Source organism: Engystomops pustulosus, chromosome 7 (genome assembly GCF_040894005.1).
Source record: "Engystomops pustulosus chromosome 7, aEngPut4.maternal, whole genome shotgun sequence".
Classification (NCBI taxonomy): domain Eukaryota; kingdom Metazoa; phylum Chordata; class Amphibia; order Anura; family Leptodactylidae; genus Engystomops; species Engystomops pustulosus.
This window is the reverse complement of record NC_092417.1, coordinates 74,595,020-74,610,376: the sequence shown is the minus strand read 5'-3', so window position 1 is coordinate 74,610,376 and position 15,357 is coordinate 74,595,020. Positions and strand designations below refer to the sequence as shown.

General features: G+C 47.1%; 1 protein-coding gene across 4 annotated transcripts in view; it reads left to right on the top strand.

Annotated features, from left to right (window-relative positions):
- The window catches only part of TSHR (thyroid stimulating hormone receptor), a 143,938-nt gene that overhangs the window by 89,847 nt on the left and 38,734 nt on the right, over window positions 1-15,357 (top strand). For all 4 annotated transcript variants that reach the window (XM_072116749.1, XM_072116748.1, XM_072116746.1 and 1 more), the window contains one exon: window positions 4,886-4,957. In XM_072116749.1, coding sequence (XP_071972850.1) covers window positions 4,886-4,957 — 72 coding nt within the window. The remainder of the gene's footprint in view (window positions 1-4,885; window positions 4,958-15,357) is intronic.

The following is a 15,357-nucleotide window of genomic DNA, read 5'->3' as shown; positions in this document are numbered from 1 at the left end:
CCCTGTACGGGAGCGGTACGGTGCAGCACACGTGTGGCACTTACCGCTCCGTAGCCCGGGAAAAGATATCTTCCTATGGAGAGGGGCGGGGGTGAGCAGCGCTCATCCCCTGCTCCTCTCCGCAGCGCCGATGTATGCCCGTCTTACTATGTCTGGTTGGAATCAAAAATTATAATGACAGTCCCTTCAGACGGCACACTGGAGTTTCACTTTACTTTGTGTCCTACTTTTCGCTAACATTTCCGTCTTGAACATACACTGCCTGAAACTCTCTTGTCTGACTTTCTTGATCCTCACAGTTTTATACTATTGTGTCTGCCCAGTATTTCTTTGGAAGGCCAGAATTTGTTTGGCTGAAAAAAAACCTATAGGTATTACTGTACTAGACTACACTGGGGCACATTTACTTAAAAAGTCGGAAAATGCACTAAAAGTGGTAATTCCCTGTATAATGCTGGGTACAGCGATTCACTAAGATTGTGCGCCAGAAATCATGAATCTGTCGCTTCCCCGCACTGTCCCGACAGAGTTCACCATCTTTTTTGAGGTGCACCTTTAACATAAGGTGTGAGACACAATTTGCAAGTCAAATGCAGCACTTGGTCCAAATCAGTCGGAGCAAACGACAGCACGCCCCCTAATTTATGTCACATGGAAGCCAGTGCAACTGCGACACAAAAGGGTGCGACACAATGGTGCCGCTGACCAGGGCCGGCTCCAGGTTTCAGTGGGCCCTTGGGCGACAGAGCCTCAGTGGGCCCCTTTGCATTCAACTCGCGTAACGGCATGGATTCATTATATACAGCCCAGCCCCCTCCTCGCCCCCAATACATTATATGCAGCCCCATCCTGACCCCCAATACATTATATGCAGACCCCTCCTCACCCCCCAATACATTATATGCAGCCCCCAATTCATTATATGCAGCCCCCTCCTGACCCCCAATACATTATATGCAGCCCCATCCTGACTCCCAATACATTATATGCAGCCCCATCCTGACCCCCAATATATTATATGCAGCCCCCTCCTGACCCGCAATATATTATATGCAGCCCCCTCCTAACCCCCAATACATTATATGCAGCCCCCTCCTGACCCCCAATACATTATATGCAGCCCCATCCTGACCCCCAATACATTATATGCAGCCCCATCCTGACCCCCAATATATTATATGCAGCCCCCTCCTGACCCCCAATATATTATATGCAGCCCCCTCCTGACCCCCAATACATTATATGCAGCCCCCTCCTGACCCCCAATACATTATATGCAGCCCCCAATTCATTATATGCAGCCCCCTCCTGACTCCCAATATATTATATGCAGCCCCCTCCTGACCCCCAATATATTATATGCAGTCCCCTCCTGACCCCCAATACATTATATGCAGCCCCCTCCTGACCCCCAATACATTATATGCAGCCCCCTCCTGACCCCCAAATCATTATATGCAGCCCCCCTCATCAGATTTCACATTATAATCAAGCCCCCTTCCCCACATGGATTACATACAGCCCCCTCCTCATGTCCCATTCATTACTAACAGCCCCTATACTAGTAAATATGACCATTCAAAATAAAAGAATAATACTTACCTCAGCCTTCTGCTCAGGTCCGGAGCTTCCCCCTCTCCGTCTTCCTTCTCCTACCGGCAGCCTCACAGCGCTCCAGCCCGTGGTCACAGGTTCCGCTATGAACGCGACGCTAGCGGAGCCTGTGACCGTGGCCATGCAGAGATGCAGCGTCCTGCAGCACACAGAGCGCCGCTTTACGGCACAAGCACCCGGCACGGCCAGGCTGCTTGGGACGTGGGTTTGGCCACGAGTGGGCCCTCCCAGCAGCTGGGGGCCCCGGCACTTGCCCGGGTTTGCCGGGTGCTGGCAAAGCCCTTAGTACATGAGCCCCACCGTGTACATTTAGAAGTCCTCCAATGAGAAACCTTCTTAAAACCTTCTTGGACTAAACTACCACCAGGATGAAGGATTGTAAACCAAGTACACTGATATGCTGATACATGCCCCCTCTGGCAGGATCTGCTCTTCTTTTAGCTTCATATGCTGTTGTTTTTCCAAAAAAAGGCTTTCAAGGTTCCATAGGGCTCCATAGGTGTTAATGGAGTTTGGAGCCCATCAGGCACATATGCATAATTTTGAAAGCCTTTTTTTCTCAAACACAAAGGCATAGAAAGCATAAAGAAAAGTGGATCCTACCAGAATGGGCACAGAACAGTATGTCAGTATTTTTGATTTGCAATCCTTCATCCTGGTGGTAGGTGTCCTTGAAAGGAAATCTTCCATCAAAATCAAGCATGATAAACCATGGACACTCACTGCTGCACAAAAGCTGAGAGAGAGTAGGGGAGAGGGTGAGACAGTATAACAGTCTGTAAGGCTAGATCACAGAGGGACTAGGGTAGCTCCACAGGCTCATTAGCATAGTTTTAAAAGTTGATAGTAGAAAGAAGACCATGTATAACAAATATAAGAAGATTGTCGCAGTCATGGTGTCTAGTTGTATAAGTAACTGTTCCTGGTTTATCATGCTTTATTTTGATGGTAGATTTCCTTTGAAGGACACCTATCAAGTCAATATGGAACAGTAAACCACCCACAAGTCCTTATTGCCCTTATTGCTGGTCCCTCTGTGGTTGCTATTACAGGCAGTCCCCGGGTTACATACAAGATAGGCTCTGTAGGTTTGTTCTTAAGTTGAATTTGTATGTAAGTCGGAACTGTATATTTTATCATTGTAATCCCAGCCAGAACTTTTTTGGTCTCTGTGACAATTGAATTTTAAAAATGTTGGGTTGTCATAAGAACCAGGATTAATAATAAAGCTTCATTACAGACACCTGTGATATCTGTTATAGAGGATTATTGTAGCCTAGGACTAAAGTACAATAAATTATTAATATCCAGAGGTCCGTTTGTAACTATGGGTTGTATGTAAGTCGAGTGTTCTTAAGTAGGGGACCGCCTGTATTATATGTATCATTATTGTTGCTGTTGCTTCCCTGCTCAGTTTTGCCTCAGGTTCACCTTCTTCTTCCCGGTGCATGTAAGTTCTTGGCTTGCGACACAATTTTAGTGTTAAGTCCCACGCCTGGTCCGAATCAGTCGGATCGTCCAACGGCTCCCCCCTCATTTTGTGACACATGAAAGCAGGCGCGATGCACCAAAATCTGATCGTGTGTGCCAAAATCCCCAGTTAAATGTGGTGCACATCGGAAATCGTCGGAATATCCAACGACAGTGTGGTCCGTGGACCCTTAGTAAATGAGCCCCGTTGTGTTTTGATTGCGTTTTGAAACACATTACAACAGCTGAGGAGAGGTGATTTGCCTTATTACATTACTGTTAACATTCACAAAACACAACCAATACTGCTACACACATGTGTTAACACTATGTTAACTAAATGCATGCGTTAACACATTGTTAATGACAAGTTATATTGCATTTACATTGCATTTTGTTAAGGCAATTTTTAACAATTATGTAATAAGGCAAATCACCTCTCCTCTACTGTTGTAATGCCTTTCAAAACGCAATATAAACGCAACCAAAACGCAATGTGTGAACGCACCATCAGTGTAACCTGGCGCTATATGACATGCACAGATTGTGCCTCTTCAAGACAGGTGCCACTTTCTGCTCTCCATCCATCAATTACTCACATCTTTCCCATATTTACGTGATGGGAGAGGGACGTGTGCGTTCATGCGGATGGAATTTCCTGGGTTGTGTTTACTCTGATCCTTGACTCTCTTTTCCTGAAATCAGAACTCTGAGAGTTTGTATAATTGCCTCAATTAGGTGATGTTCCTGCAGTGCAGCTATTCTGCTGATGTGCGGCCCTGGCATGGTCTCCCCTGTGGTTGTGAGCTGAGCTTGAGGAGCTGGTCCCTCCTCATGTTAGATTTTCCATAAAACAGATGGATATTTTCTGATCACACTAAACAGGAACTGATTCATCTTAGCACCGTGCTAACTTCCAGGTCCTGAATCCCATCATCGCAATCTCATGTTTGTAATGTTGCTGTATACTAATTTGGTGATGAGCTTGTTGCTACTTAATAAGAACCTTGATTGCTAAAGCAGATTTCTAAAATTGGAAATAATGGGGCATATTTACTTACCCGGTCCATTTGCAATCCAGCGGCGCGTTCTGTGTGGAGGATTCGGGTCTTCCGGCAATTCACTAAGGCAGTTCCTCCGACGTCCACCAGGTGTCACTGCTGCGCTGAATGCACTGAACTTCACCAAGCCGGGCCGAGTGCAGGTAAGCGCGTGTCCAGCGACACTTTTTTTCTTTTAAGTGCGGCAGCTTTTCCGAATCAGTAGGATTTTCGTACGGCCACGCCCCCGATTTCCGGCGCGTGCATGCCGGCGCTGATGCGCCACTATCCGGTCACGTGCGCCAAAAACCCGGGGCAATTCAGGAAAAATCGGCGCAAAAACTGAAAAATGCGGGTAAATTGCCGTAAAAACGCAATTCGGGCCCTTAGTAAATGACCCCCAATAAGTTGATAATGTGCATGGAATTAAATATGATTACATTTATATAATTAAGCAAATAAATAAAAACTTTACTAGCCCATTGCTCTTGCTCATTCATCCCCTTTGGTCGAGTTGACCTTCCAGCAGTAATGATCATACGTGTAATGGTGTCAGTCCTGTGATTGGCTGCAGTATGTAATTGGGGAAGTCAACAAGACCAGCAGGGCAAGGAGTCTGTGCACCAATATGATGCATGGGTAGTGTAAATATGAGTGTGGAATCACCTGTCAGCTGGTGGCTATGGTGTCTGTGACTCTGGCAGATGTCTCGGAAACCTCACAGATTGCTGTATCACTTACTTGTGTCATTTTTTTTTTAGGCGTTTGGTGGAGACACGTATCCTGATGATTCCCAGAGGAGCTTTTACTAATGTCCCCAACATCAGCAGGATGTAAGTATGGGGGCAGGAGTGAACCAGTGGTAAGGGTCATAGTACACTAACCTCTTCCTGATCTCATGTAACATTAAATAGTATCTCCCAGCTGTTACTTAAATCACCATATTACTAAAAATTGGGGCAGATTTACCCGGTCTTGTCGCGATCCCGTGGTGCGTTGTCCGACGAGGATACGGGTCTGCCGCGATTCACTAAGTTTGTGCGCCGAGTTGCTGCATCTGTCACTTCTGTGCCGAAGCCCGCCATAGTTCATCTGCTTCTTCCTGGTGCTTGTAAGTGCTTGTCTTGTGACACATTTCTAATTGTTAAATCCAGCGCGTTGTCCGAATCCATCGGGTTGTCCGACGGCCTCCACCCCCATCCCCCCCCCCCCCCCACGCTTTCTGTCGTATGTAAGCCAGCGCCGGAAATCGGAAAGCGCGAAACAGAAATCGCCAGGAAACCCGACGAAGATGCGCTCCATGGACTCTTTGTAAATGAGCCCCATTATCCCACATACAATTGCATTGATGGACACATCACCCCATAATTACATATCATCCCATTATCAATACACGTTACCCTATTGATAACACGGCACCTTACTGTTGCTCACATTACTCTATTAGTACATACATAACGTTCTTATTTCACACAACTTATTGTTCAAATATAACCACATTGTTGCACACATCACTTATTTCCTCATTGTTATTCACATTACACTATTAGTACACATATTTATGTATTGATACACACAGCACCATATTATTACAAACATGACCTAGTTTTTAAAAGTTACCCTATTTTTACACGCATTTCAGTGCAAACAAACTGTGAAATGTTAAAGGTACTGACTCAATATATAGTTTTTGGAAAAATATCAAATATCTTTATTTAAATTCATACTACAGACAAGTTAAAAACATTTAAAAGCACCAACATGTGCAATTCCCCCCCCCCCTCCTGTTATCCCAGTGATATCTTTTCATTTATTTAGCCATTTCACAGCATATAGAGCTTTGATTGTATTTATTTATGCTTTATATTATACTAGGAAATTGATTGCATCGTGCGGGTATTACAGGGCAGAGGGTTTCACAGCAACCACTGCTTATTCTTTGCACATATCTACATTAGAGATGAGCGAACATGCTCGTCCGAGCTTGATGCTCGGTCGAGCATTAGCGTACTCGAAACTGCTCGTTGCTCGGACGAATACTTCGCCCGCTCGAGAAAATGGCAGCTCTCGCCGTTTTTCTTTTTGGCGGCCAGAAACAGAGCCAATCACAAGCCAGGAGACTCTGCACTCCACCCAGCATGACGTGGTACCCTTACACGTCGATAGCAGTGGTTGGCTGGCCAGATCAGGTGACCCTGGGATAGACTAGCCGCTGCCCGCGCTGCTCGGATCATTCTGTGTCTGGATGCCGCTAGGGAGAGAGCTGCTGCTGGTCAGGGAAAGCGTTAGGGTGTTCTATTAGCTTACTGTTAGGCAGGAGTGATTCTACAAGAACCCAACAGCCCTTCTTAGGGCTACAATAACGTTCTACTTTTTTTTTTTTTTATTTGCATCTAGTACCATTTTGTGAGGAATTAGCAGGGGGACTTGCTACCGTTGTGTTTAGCTCTTAGTGGCACACATATCCACCTCAAACACCAAAGTGGGAAAATTTAGTAGGGGTTGGATTTCAATTAGGCACAGTCTGCCATTTGTCCTTTTTTATTTTACGTTTATTTTGTTTAATAACTCAGTGTCATCTCATCTGGCATAGTAGTGTGCTTTCATACTTGGCTAGAAAATAGCCATAGGAGAATCCAAACGGCTTACTTGCGCCTACAGTAGCGTTATATATTTGATTTCTGGTTGATCTGCTGGTGGCTGTACTTGCTGCAGTGCATCTACTAGCCAATTGTGAGCAATTTGTAGTGAGACTTGCGACCGCTGTGTTTTGCGCTTAGTGACGCACATATCCATTGCAAAGACCGAAGTGGGAAAATTTAGTAGGGGTTGGATTTCAATTAGGCACAGTCTGCCATTTGTCCTTTTTTATTTTACGTTTATTTTGTTTAATAACTCAGTGTCATCTCATCTGGCATATTAGTGTGCTTTCATACTTGGCTAGAAAATAGCCATAGGAGAATCCAAACGGCTTACTTGCGCCTACAGTAGCGTTATATATTTGATTTCTGGTTGATCTGCTGGTGGCTGTACTTGCTGCAGTGCATCTACTAGCCAATTGTGAGCAATTTGTAGTGAGACTTGCGACCGCTGTGTTTTGCGCTTAGTGACGCACATATCCATTGCAAAGACCGAAGTGGGAAAATTTAGTAGGGGTTGGATTTCAATTAGGCACAGTCTGCCATTTGTCCTTTTTTATTTTACGTTTATTTTGTTTAATAACTCAGTGTCATCTCATCTGGCATATTAGTGTGCTTTCATACTTGGCTAGAAAATAGCCATAGGAGAATCCAAACGGCTTACTTGCGCCTACAGTAGCGTTATATATTTGATTTCTGGTTGATCTGCTGGTGGCTGTACTTGCTGCAGTGCATCTACTAGCCAATTGTGAGCAATTTGTAGTGAGACTTGCGACCGCTGTGTTTTGCGCTTAGTGACCCACATATCCATTGCAAAGACCGAAGTGGGAAAATTTTGTAGGGGTTGGATTTCAATTCGGCACAGTCTGCCATTTTTCCTTTTTTATTTTACGTTTATTTTGTTTAATAACTCAGTGTCATCTCATCTGGCATAGTAGTGTGCTTTCATACTTGGCTAGAAAATAGCCATAGCTATAGGATAGCATTGTTTGTTTTTAAAAACTCAAAAACACAAAAAAAAACAAAAAACACAAAAAAAAGTTAAAAAAAAATTAAAGTTATAACTCTCATTTTAAAAATGTTTAACCCGAGGGCTAGGGGTAGAGGACGAGGGCGGGGACGTGGGCGTCCAACTACTGCAGGGGTCAGAGGCCGTGGTCCTGGGCGGGGTGAGACACCACCTGCTTATGAGGGAGCAGGGGAACGCCGCAGAGCTACACTCCCTAGGTTCATGTCTGAAGTTACTGGGACTCGTGGTAGAGCACTGTTGAGGCCAGAACAGTGCGAACAGGTGATGTCGTGGATTGCTGACAATGCTTCGAGCAATTTGTCCACCAGTCAGTCTTCCACGCAGTCCACCCATGTCACCGAAATCGCCACTCCTCCAGCTCCTGCACCTCAGCCTCCTCCCCCCCAGTCTGCCCCCTCCCAGGAAAATTTGGCATTTGAACCGGCATACTCTGAGGAACTGTTTTCTGGACCCTTCCCACAGTCACAAACCACTTGTCCGGTTGCTGCTGAGCAATTTTCCGATGCCCAGGTTTTCCACCAGTCACAGTCTGTGGGTGATGATGACCTTCTTGACGTAGTGGAAGTGTGTAAAGAGGTGTCCGACGATGAGGAGACACGGTTGTCAGACAGTGGGGAAGTTGTTGTCAGGGCAGGAAGTCCGAGGGGGGAGCAGACTGAGGGATCGGAGGATGATGAGGTGACAGACCCAAGCTGGGTTGAGAGGCCGGGTGAACACAGTGCTTCTGAGATGGAGGAGAGTCCTCGACCAGAACAGGTTGGAAGAGGCAGTGGTGGGGCCAGACGGAGAGGCAGGGCCAGAGCTGGTGCATCAGCGCCAAATGTGTCAACTAGTGAAGCTCCCGTGGCGAGGGCTCTTGCGGCGAGGGCTAGATCTTCAGAAGTCTGGAGGTTCTTTAAGGAAACACCGGATGACCGACGGACTGTGGTGTGCAACATTTGCCAAACCAGGCTCAGCAGGGGTTCCACCACTACTAGCTTAACTACCACCAGTATGCGCAGGTATATGAATGCTAAACACCCCACTCAGTGGCAACAAGCCCGTTCACCTCCGGCCGTGCACACCACTGCTCCTTCCCCTGTGTCAGCTGATAGTCAGCCCCCTGCCCAGGACCCTGCCACAAAAACCCCATCGTCGCCTCCACGATCCTCCACAGCATCCACCAGCGTTCAGCTCTCCATACCCCAGACGCTGGAGCGGAAACGCAAATATAGTGCAACCCACCCGCACGCCCAAGCCCTTAATGTGCACATCTCCAGATTGCTTAGCCTGGAGATGCTGCCCTATAGGCTAGTAGAGACCGAGGCCTTTCGCAACCTCATGGCGGCGGCCGCCCCTCGGTATTCGGTCCCCAGCCGCCACTACTTTTCCCGATGTGCCGTCCCAGCCCTGCACCAGCACGTGTCAGACAACATCATCCGTGCCCTGACCAACGCCGTTTCTGACAAGGTCCACCTGACCACGGACACGTGGACGAGTGCTGCCGGGCAGGGCCACTATATATCGCTGACGGCACATTGGGTTAACTTGGTGGAGGCTGGGAGCGAGTCTGACCCTGCGGCTGGTCATATACTGCCGACGCCGAGGATTGCGGGGCCTACCTCGGTCCAGGTGTTTCAGGCCTACTATGCCTCCTCCTCCTCCCACCCCTCCTCCACCTCCTCCTCCGAACTACCATCCGTGGGCACGGCGCCATCAGTCGGTAGCTCTAGGCACAGCAGCAGTGCCGTCGCTAAGCGACAGCAGGCGGTGCTCAAACTGCTGAGCCTAGGCGATAAAAGGCACACCGCCCAAGAGCTATTACAGGGCATCACGGCGCAGACTGATCTGTGGCTGGCACCGCTGAACCTGAAGCCAGGCATGGTTGTGTGTGACAACGGCCGTAACCTGGTGGCGGCTCTGCAACTCGGCAGACTGACACATGTGCCATGCCTGGCCCATGTGTTAAATCTGATAGTTCAGCGTTTCCTCAAGACATACCCCAATCTGTCTGATTTGCTCACGAAGGTGCGCCGCATCTGTGCGCATTTCAGGAAGTCCAGCACAGATGCTGCCACTCTCAGGGCAGCGCAGCGCCGCCTCCAACTGCCCGCTCACCGACTGTTGTGCGACGTGCCCACGAGGTGGAATTCAACACTGACCATGTTATCCAGCGTTTACCAGCAGCGCCGAGCGATTGTAGACTGCCAGATGTCAACTTCCACCAGAACTGGTAGTCAGGTCAGTCAGCTTCCTCAAGTCTAAAATGAGGAGTGGACGTGGATGTCTGATATCTGTCAGGTGCTGAGTAACTTTGAGGAGTCAACACAGATGGTCAGTGGCGATGCCGCCATCATCAGCCTCACCATCCCGCTGCTTGGCCTGTTGAAAAACTCTCTGATCAGCATGAAGTCGGAAGCTTTGCGCTCGTCACAAGAGACGGGGGAAGAAGATTCCCTTGTTGATAGCCAAAGCACCCTCAGGTCTGTTTCTCAGCGCATATCGGAGGAGGTGGAGGTGGAGGAGGATGAGGAGGAAGAGGAGGAGAATGTTGGCGAGACACAAGAGGGGACCATTGTTGAGTCCTTCACTGTTCAGCGTGTATGGGCAGAAGAAGAGGAGTTGGAGGAGTTGGAGGAGGAGGAAATGGACAGTCAGGCCAGTGAGGGGAGTGAATTCTTACGCGTTGGTACTCTGGCGCATATGGCAGATTTCATGCTAGGCTGCCTATCCCGTGACCCTCGCGTTCAAAGAATTTATTCCAGCACCGATTACTGGGTGTTCACTCTCCTGGACCCACGGTACAAGCAAAATCTTTCCACTCTCATCCCTGCAGAGGAAAGGAGTGTGAGAATGCATGAATACCAGCAGGCCCTGGTGCACAAGCTGAAACAGTATTTCCCTTCTGACAGCGCTAGCGGCAGAGTGCGTAGTTCTGCGGGACAAGTAGCGAGGGAGAGTAGGCGAGCAGGCAGCTTGTCCAGCACTGGCAAGGGTACGCTTTACAAGGCTTTTGCCAGCTTTATGTCACCCCAGCAAGACACTGTCACCTGTCCCCAGTCTCGGCAGAGTAGGGCTGATCTTTACAGAAAGATGGTGAGGGAGTACGTAGCTGACCATACCATCGTCCTAAATGATCACACAGCTCCCTACAACTACTGGGTTTCAAAGCTGGACATGTGGCACGAACTGGCGCTGTACGCCTTGGAGGTTCTTGCCTGCCCTGCCGCTAGCGTCTTGTCCGAGCGGGTTTTCAGTGCAGCTGGTGGCATCATCACCGATAAGCGTACACGCCTGTCGACTGACAGCGCTGACAGGCTGACGCTTATTAAGATGAATAAAGCCTGGATTTCTCATAATTTCCAATCTCCACCAGGTGAAGGAAGCTCAACCTGAATAATTGATCCACTCCTCCTCCTCCTCATTTTCCTCCTTCTCCTCCTCTTTGTACAGTAAAGCAGAGGAAACTGGCTATTTTTTGACAGGGCCCACTGGCTCTAGCTATAGTACTCTATGCATTTAATTTTTCTGGAGGGCCACCTACCCGGTCCTCTGTTTTAAACAATTTTTGGGAGTGCCACATACAGGCACTCAATCTATTCAATTTTTCTGGAGGGCCACCTACCCGGTCCTCTGTTTTAAACAATTTTTGGGAGTGCCACATACAGGCACTCAATCTATTCAATTTTTCTGGAGGGCCACCTACCTGCTCCTCTGGTTTGAAAATTTTTTTGGACTGCCACATACAGGCACTCAATCTATTCCATTTTACTGGAGGGCCACCTACCTGCTCCTCTGGTTTGAAAAATTTTTGGGACTGCCACATACAGGCACTACCCAAATTAAATTGTCTCCATAGCAGCCTCCACACGTTGTCTCCATTGCTACCTCCAAAAGTCGTCCATATAGCTGCCTCCATACATCGTCCCTTTATCAAACGAGGTGTGTCAGGCAGAAATTTGGGTTGTTTTCATGGATTCCACATCAAACTTGTTAACTTTGTCGCCACCCTGCTGTGTTATCCACAAAATATACTGGCAAACTTTTATCATTTACCAATATTATTTCAGCGCTTCTTGCGCATCTGTTTACATTCCCCTCACCCGGCATATCCTAAACTTATAAGAACGCTACTACACTTGATCTTATACAAAAGTGCTGTTTGGGGAGTAGCCTAGAGACAGGGGCTTGGATTGGCGAAAGCTCGCCTGGCAGCGGAGCGCCAGCTCCATGCGCATCATGCGCTTCTTGCGCATCTGTTTACATTCCCCTCACCCGCCATATCCCAAACTTATAAGAACGCTACTACACTTAACTTGGTGCAGGCTGGGACCGAGTCTGACCCTGGGGCTGGTCATATACTGCCGACGCAGAGAATTGCGGGGCCTACCTCGGTCCAGGTCTCAAAGGCCTACTATACCTCCTCCCAACCCTCCTCCACCTCCTCCTCCTCCGAATTACCATCCGTGGGCATGGCGCCATCAGTCGGTAGCTCTAGGCACAGCAGCAGTGCCGTCGCTAAGCGACAGCAGGCGGTGCTCAAACTGCTGAGCCTAGGCGATAAAAGGCACACCGCCCAAGAGCTATTACAGGGCATTCCACATCAAACTTGTTAACTTTGTCGCCACCCTGCTGTGTAATCCACAAAATATACTTGCAAACTTTTATCATTTACCGATATTATTTCAGCGCTTCTTGCGCATCTGTTTACATTCCCCTCACCCGGCATATCCTAAACTTATAAGAACGCTACTACACTTGATCTTATACAAAAGGTTCTTAGAAGTGCTGTTTGGGGAGTAGCCTAGAGACAGGGGCTTGGATTGGCGAAAGCTCGCCTGGCAGCGGAGCGCCAGCTCCATGCCAAGATCCAACTAACATAGTTTTAACTGCAGCACCTTTAATCTACTACTAGTTCACTGCCTCCATACATGGTCCCCTTATCAAACGAGCTGTGTCAGGCAGAATTTTGGGTTGTTTTCATGGCTTCCATGTTAACTTTGTCGCCACCCTGCTGTGTAATCCACAAAATATACTGGCAAACTTTTATCATGTACCGATATTATTTGAGCGCTTCTTGCTCACCTCCTTTGGTTCCTCTCTGCCACCCATTGGTTTGAAGCCTGAGTCCATTTAGGGTATGTCGCCATGACACTCTCTAGCCTGCTGCCGCTGCCTCTGCATGCCGTCCCCTATAGTGTCAGGGTCAATTATTGGATGTTTTAGATGCTATCTAGCTTCATTCTGTCACGCTTTCATGGCCATGCTGTTGCCCATAATTTTGGCATAATGGTGCGTTTAAGCAGCCTCAGAGGCATCCATGCATGCTGCCCCTGCTGTTTCCTGTCCATTTCCGTGGTGTTTCCATCCTTTTCTGAGGTTCCCAGGTGTTTGGCCAAGCTTCCCTGTGCAGAGCCTTGGTCCCCTTGAAAAATGCTCGAGTCTCCCATTGACTTCAATGGGGTTCGTTATTCGAGACGAGCACTCGAGCATCGGGAAAAGTTCGTCTCGAATAACGAGTACCCGAGCATTTTAGTGTTCGCTCATCTCTAATCTACATGGCTGCTATTGTAATCCTTGCATAATTTTGCACATATTTGACTGATTACATAGGACATGAATTTGCACATGTTGGTGCTTTTAAGTGTTTTCAACTTGTCTGTAGTATGAATTTAAATAAAGATATTTGATATTTTTCCAAAAACTATATATTGAGTCGGTACCTTTAACATGTCACTCTGTTTGTTTGCACTGAAATGCTTGTTTTTGACATGTGGTACCAACATTGGCCATTAACTGGTTTCATGCCTATTTTTACACGCGCCACCTCATGGAAGGCTCAGTTCAGACTAAAGTCTGCATTTCTATTATTTACTATATAAACTCAAGTATAACCTGAGCCGAATATAAGCCGGGACCCCTAATGTTACCGCTAAAAACTGGGAAAACCCATTGACTCGAGTATAAGCCGAGAGGGAAAATGCATTGGTCACAGCCTGCCCAGTTTATAGCAGCCAGCACCCACAGCATATAGCAGCTAGCAGTCCCCATAGTATATAGCAGCCCCCCCAGTATATAGCAGCCCCCCCCAGTATGTAGCAGCCAGCAGCCACCATAGTATGTAGCAGCCAGCAGCCACCACAGTATGTAGCAGCCCCCACAGTATATAGCAGCCTACAGCCCCCACAGTGTATAGCAGCCTGCAGCCCCCACAGTGTATTGCAGCCCCCACTGTATATAGCAGCCAGTGCCCCCCCCCCCAGTATAAAGCAGCCAGCGCCCCCAGTATATGGCAGCCAGAAGCCCCCTGTCCCATTTAAAAAAAAAAAATCAAAGCTAAAACCACCGCTGACATCAGAGTGAGTTTTTACTTTTGTTTTTATTTTTTTACTCGAGTATAAGCGAGTGAGTTTTTCGGCACACGGTCAAGCAGTCCAGTGCCAAAGGCAGCAAAGAAACCCCAAAACATCAGGAAACCTCCGCCATGTTTGACTGTAGGGACTGTGTTCTTTTCTTTGAAGGCATTTTTTTCCTGAAAACTCTATGTTGATGCCTTTTCCCAAAAACGCTATTTTTGTCTCATCTGACCAGAGAACATTCTCCCAAAATGTTTTAGGCTTTCTCAGGTAAGTTTTGGCAAACCCCAGCCTGGCTTTTTTGTCTCTGTGTAAGAAGAGGGGTCTTCCTGGGTATCCTACCTTATAGCCCCTTTTCATTCAGATGCTGATGGATAGTACGGGTTGACACTGTTGTATCCTCGGACTGCAGGGCAGCTTGAACTTGTTTGGAAGTGGTTCTTTATCCTCCATCCGCACAATCTTGTGTTGAAATCTGTCGTCAATTTTTTTTTTCCGTCCACATCTAGGGAGGTGCCACAGTGCCATGGGCTTTGCACTTCTTGATGACACTGCGCACGGTAGAGACAGCAACATTCAGGTCTTTGGAGATGGACTTGTAGCCTTGGGATTGCTCAAGCCTCCTCACGATTTTGATTCTCAAGTCCTCTGACAGTTCTTTGGTCTTTCATTTCATGCTCAATGTGGTACACACAAGGATAAAGGACAGAGGTAGAGTAAACTTTAGTCCATTTCAACTAGAATCCTCAATTCTCAATTAGAGAAGCATCATATGATTTTTCAAACAGTGTCATTACTTTTGTGCTCCTCCTTTTTATGTTTGGTGTGGAATTATTTCCAATTTAGCTTTTTGACAATTCTTTTTGTGGCTTTCCATTGAAGACAAATTAAATGAAGATAATAGTACCAAAGAATTTGATTGCAATCATTTTTTGGAAAAACTGAGTATTATCTGAAGGAATTGCAGGGGTGCCAATACTTTTGGCCACCACTGTATCTCATGTCTGTCTATCTCTTCCTGATATCTATCTCTTCTATCAGTCCATCTCATCTATCTATCATCTAGCTATCTACACAAAGAATGTCTAAGCAGCACAACAAGATAGTAAAAAAAAGTTTTTTAAAGCTAAAAAAGCTATGTTAGCTGAAACCTTGTATACAACATGGCATAAAAGCACTAAGCTTTATTTTTTTACCATCTACGGTGGGTAAAATAAGTATTAGATCCC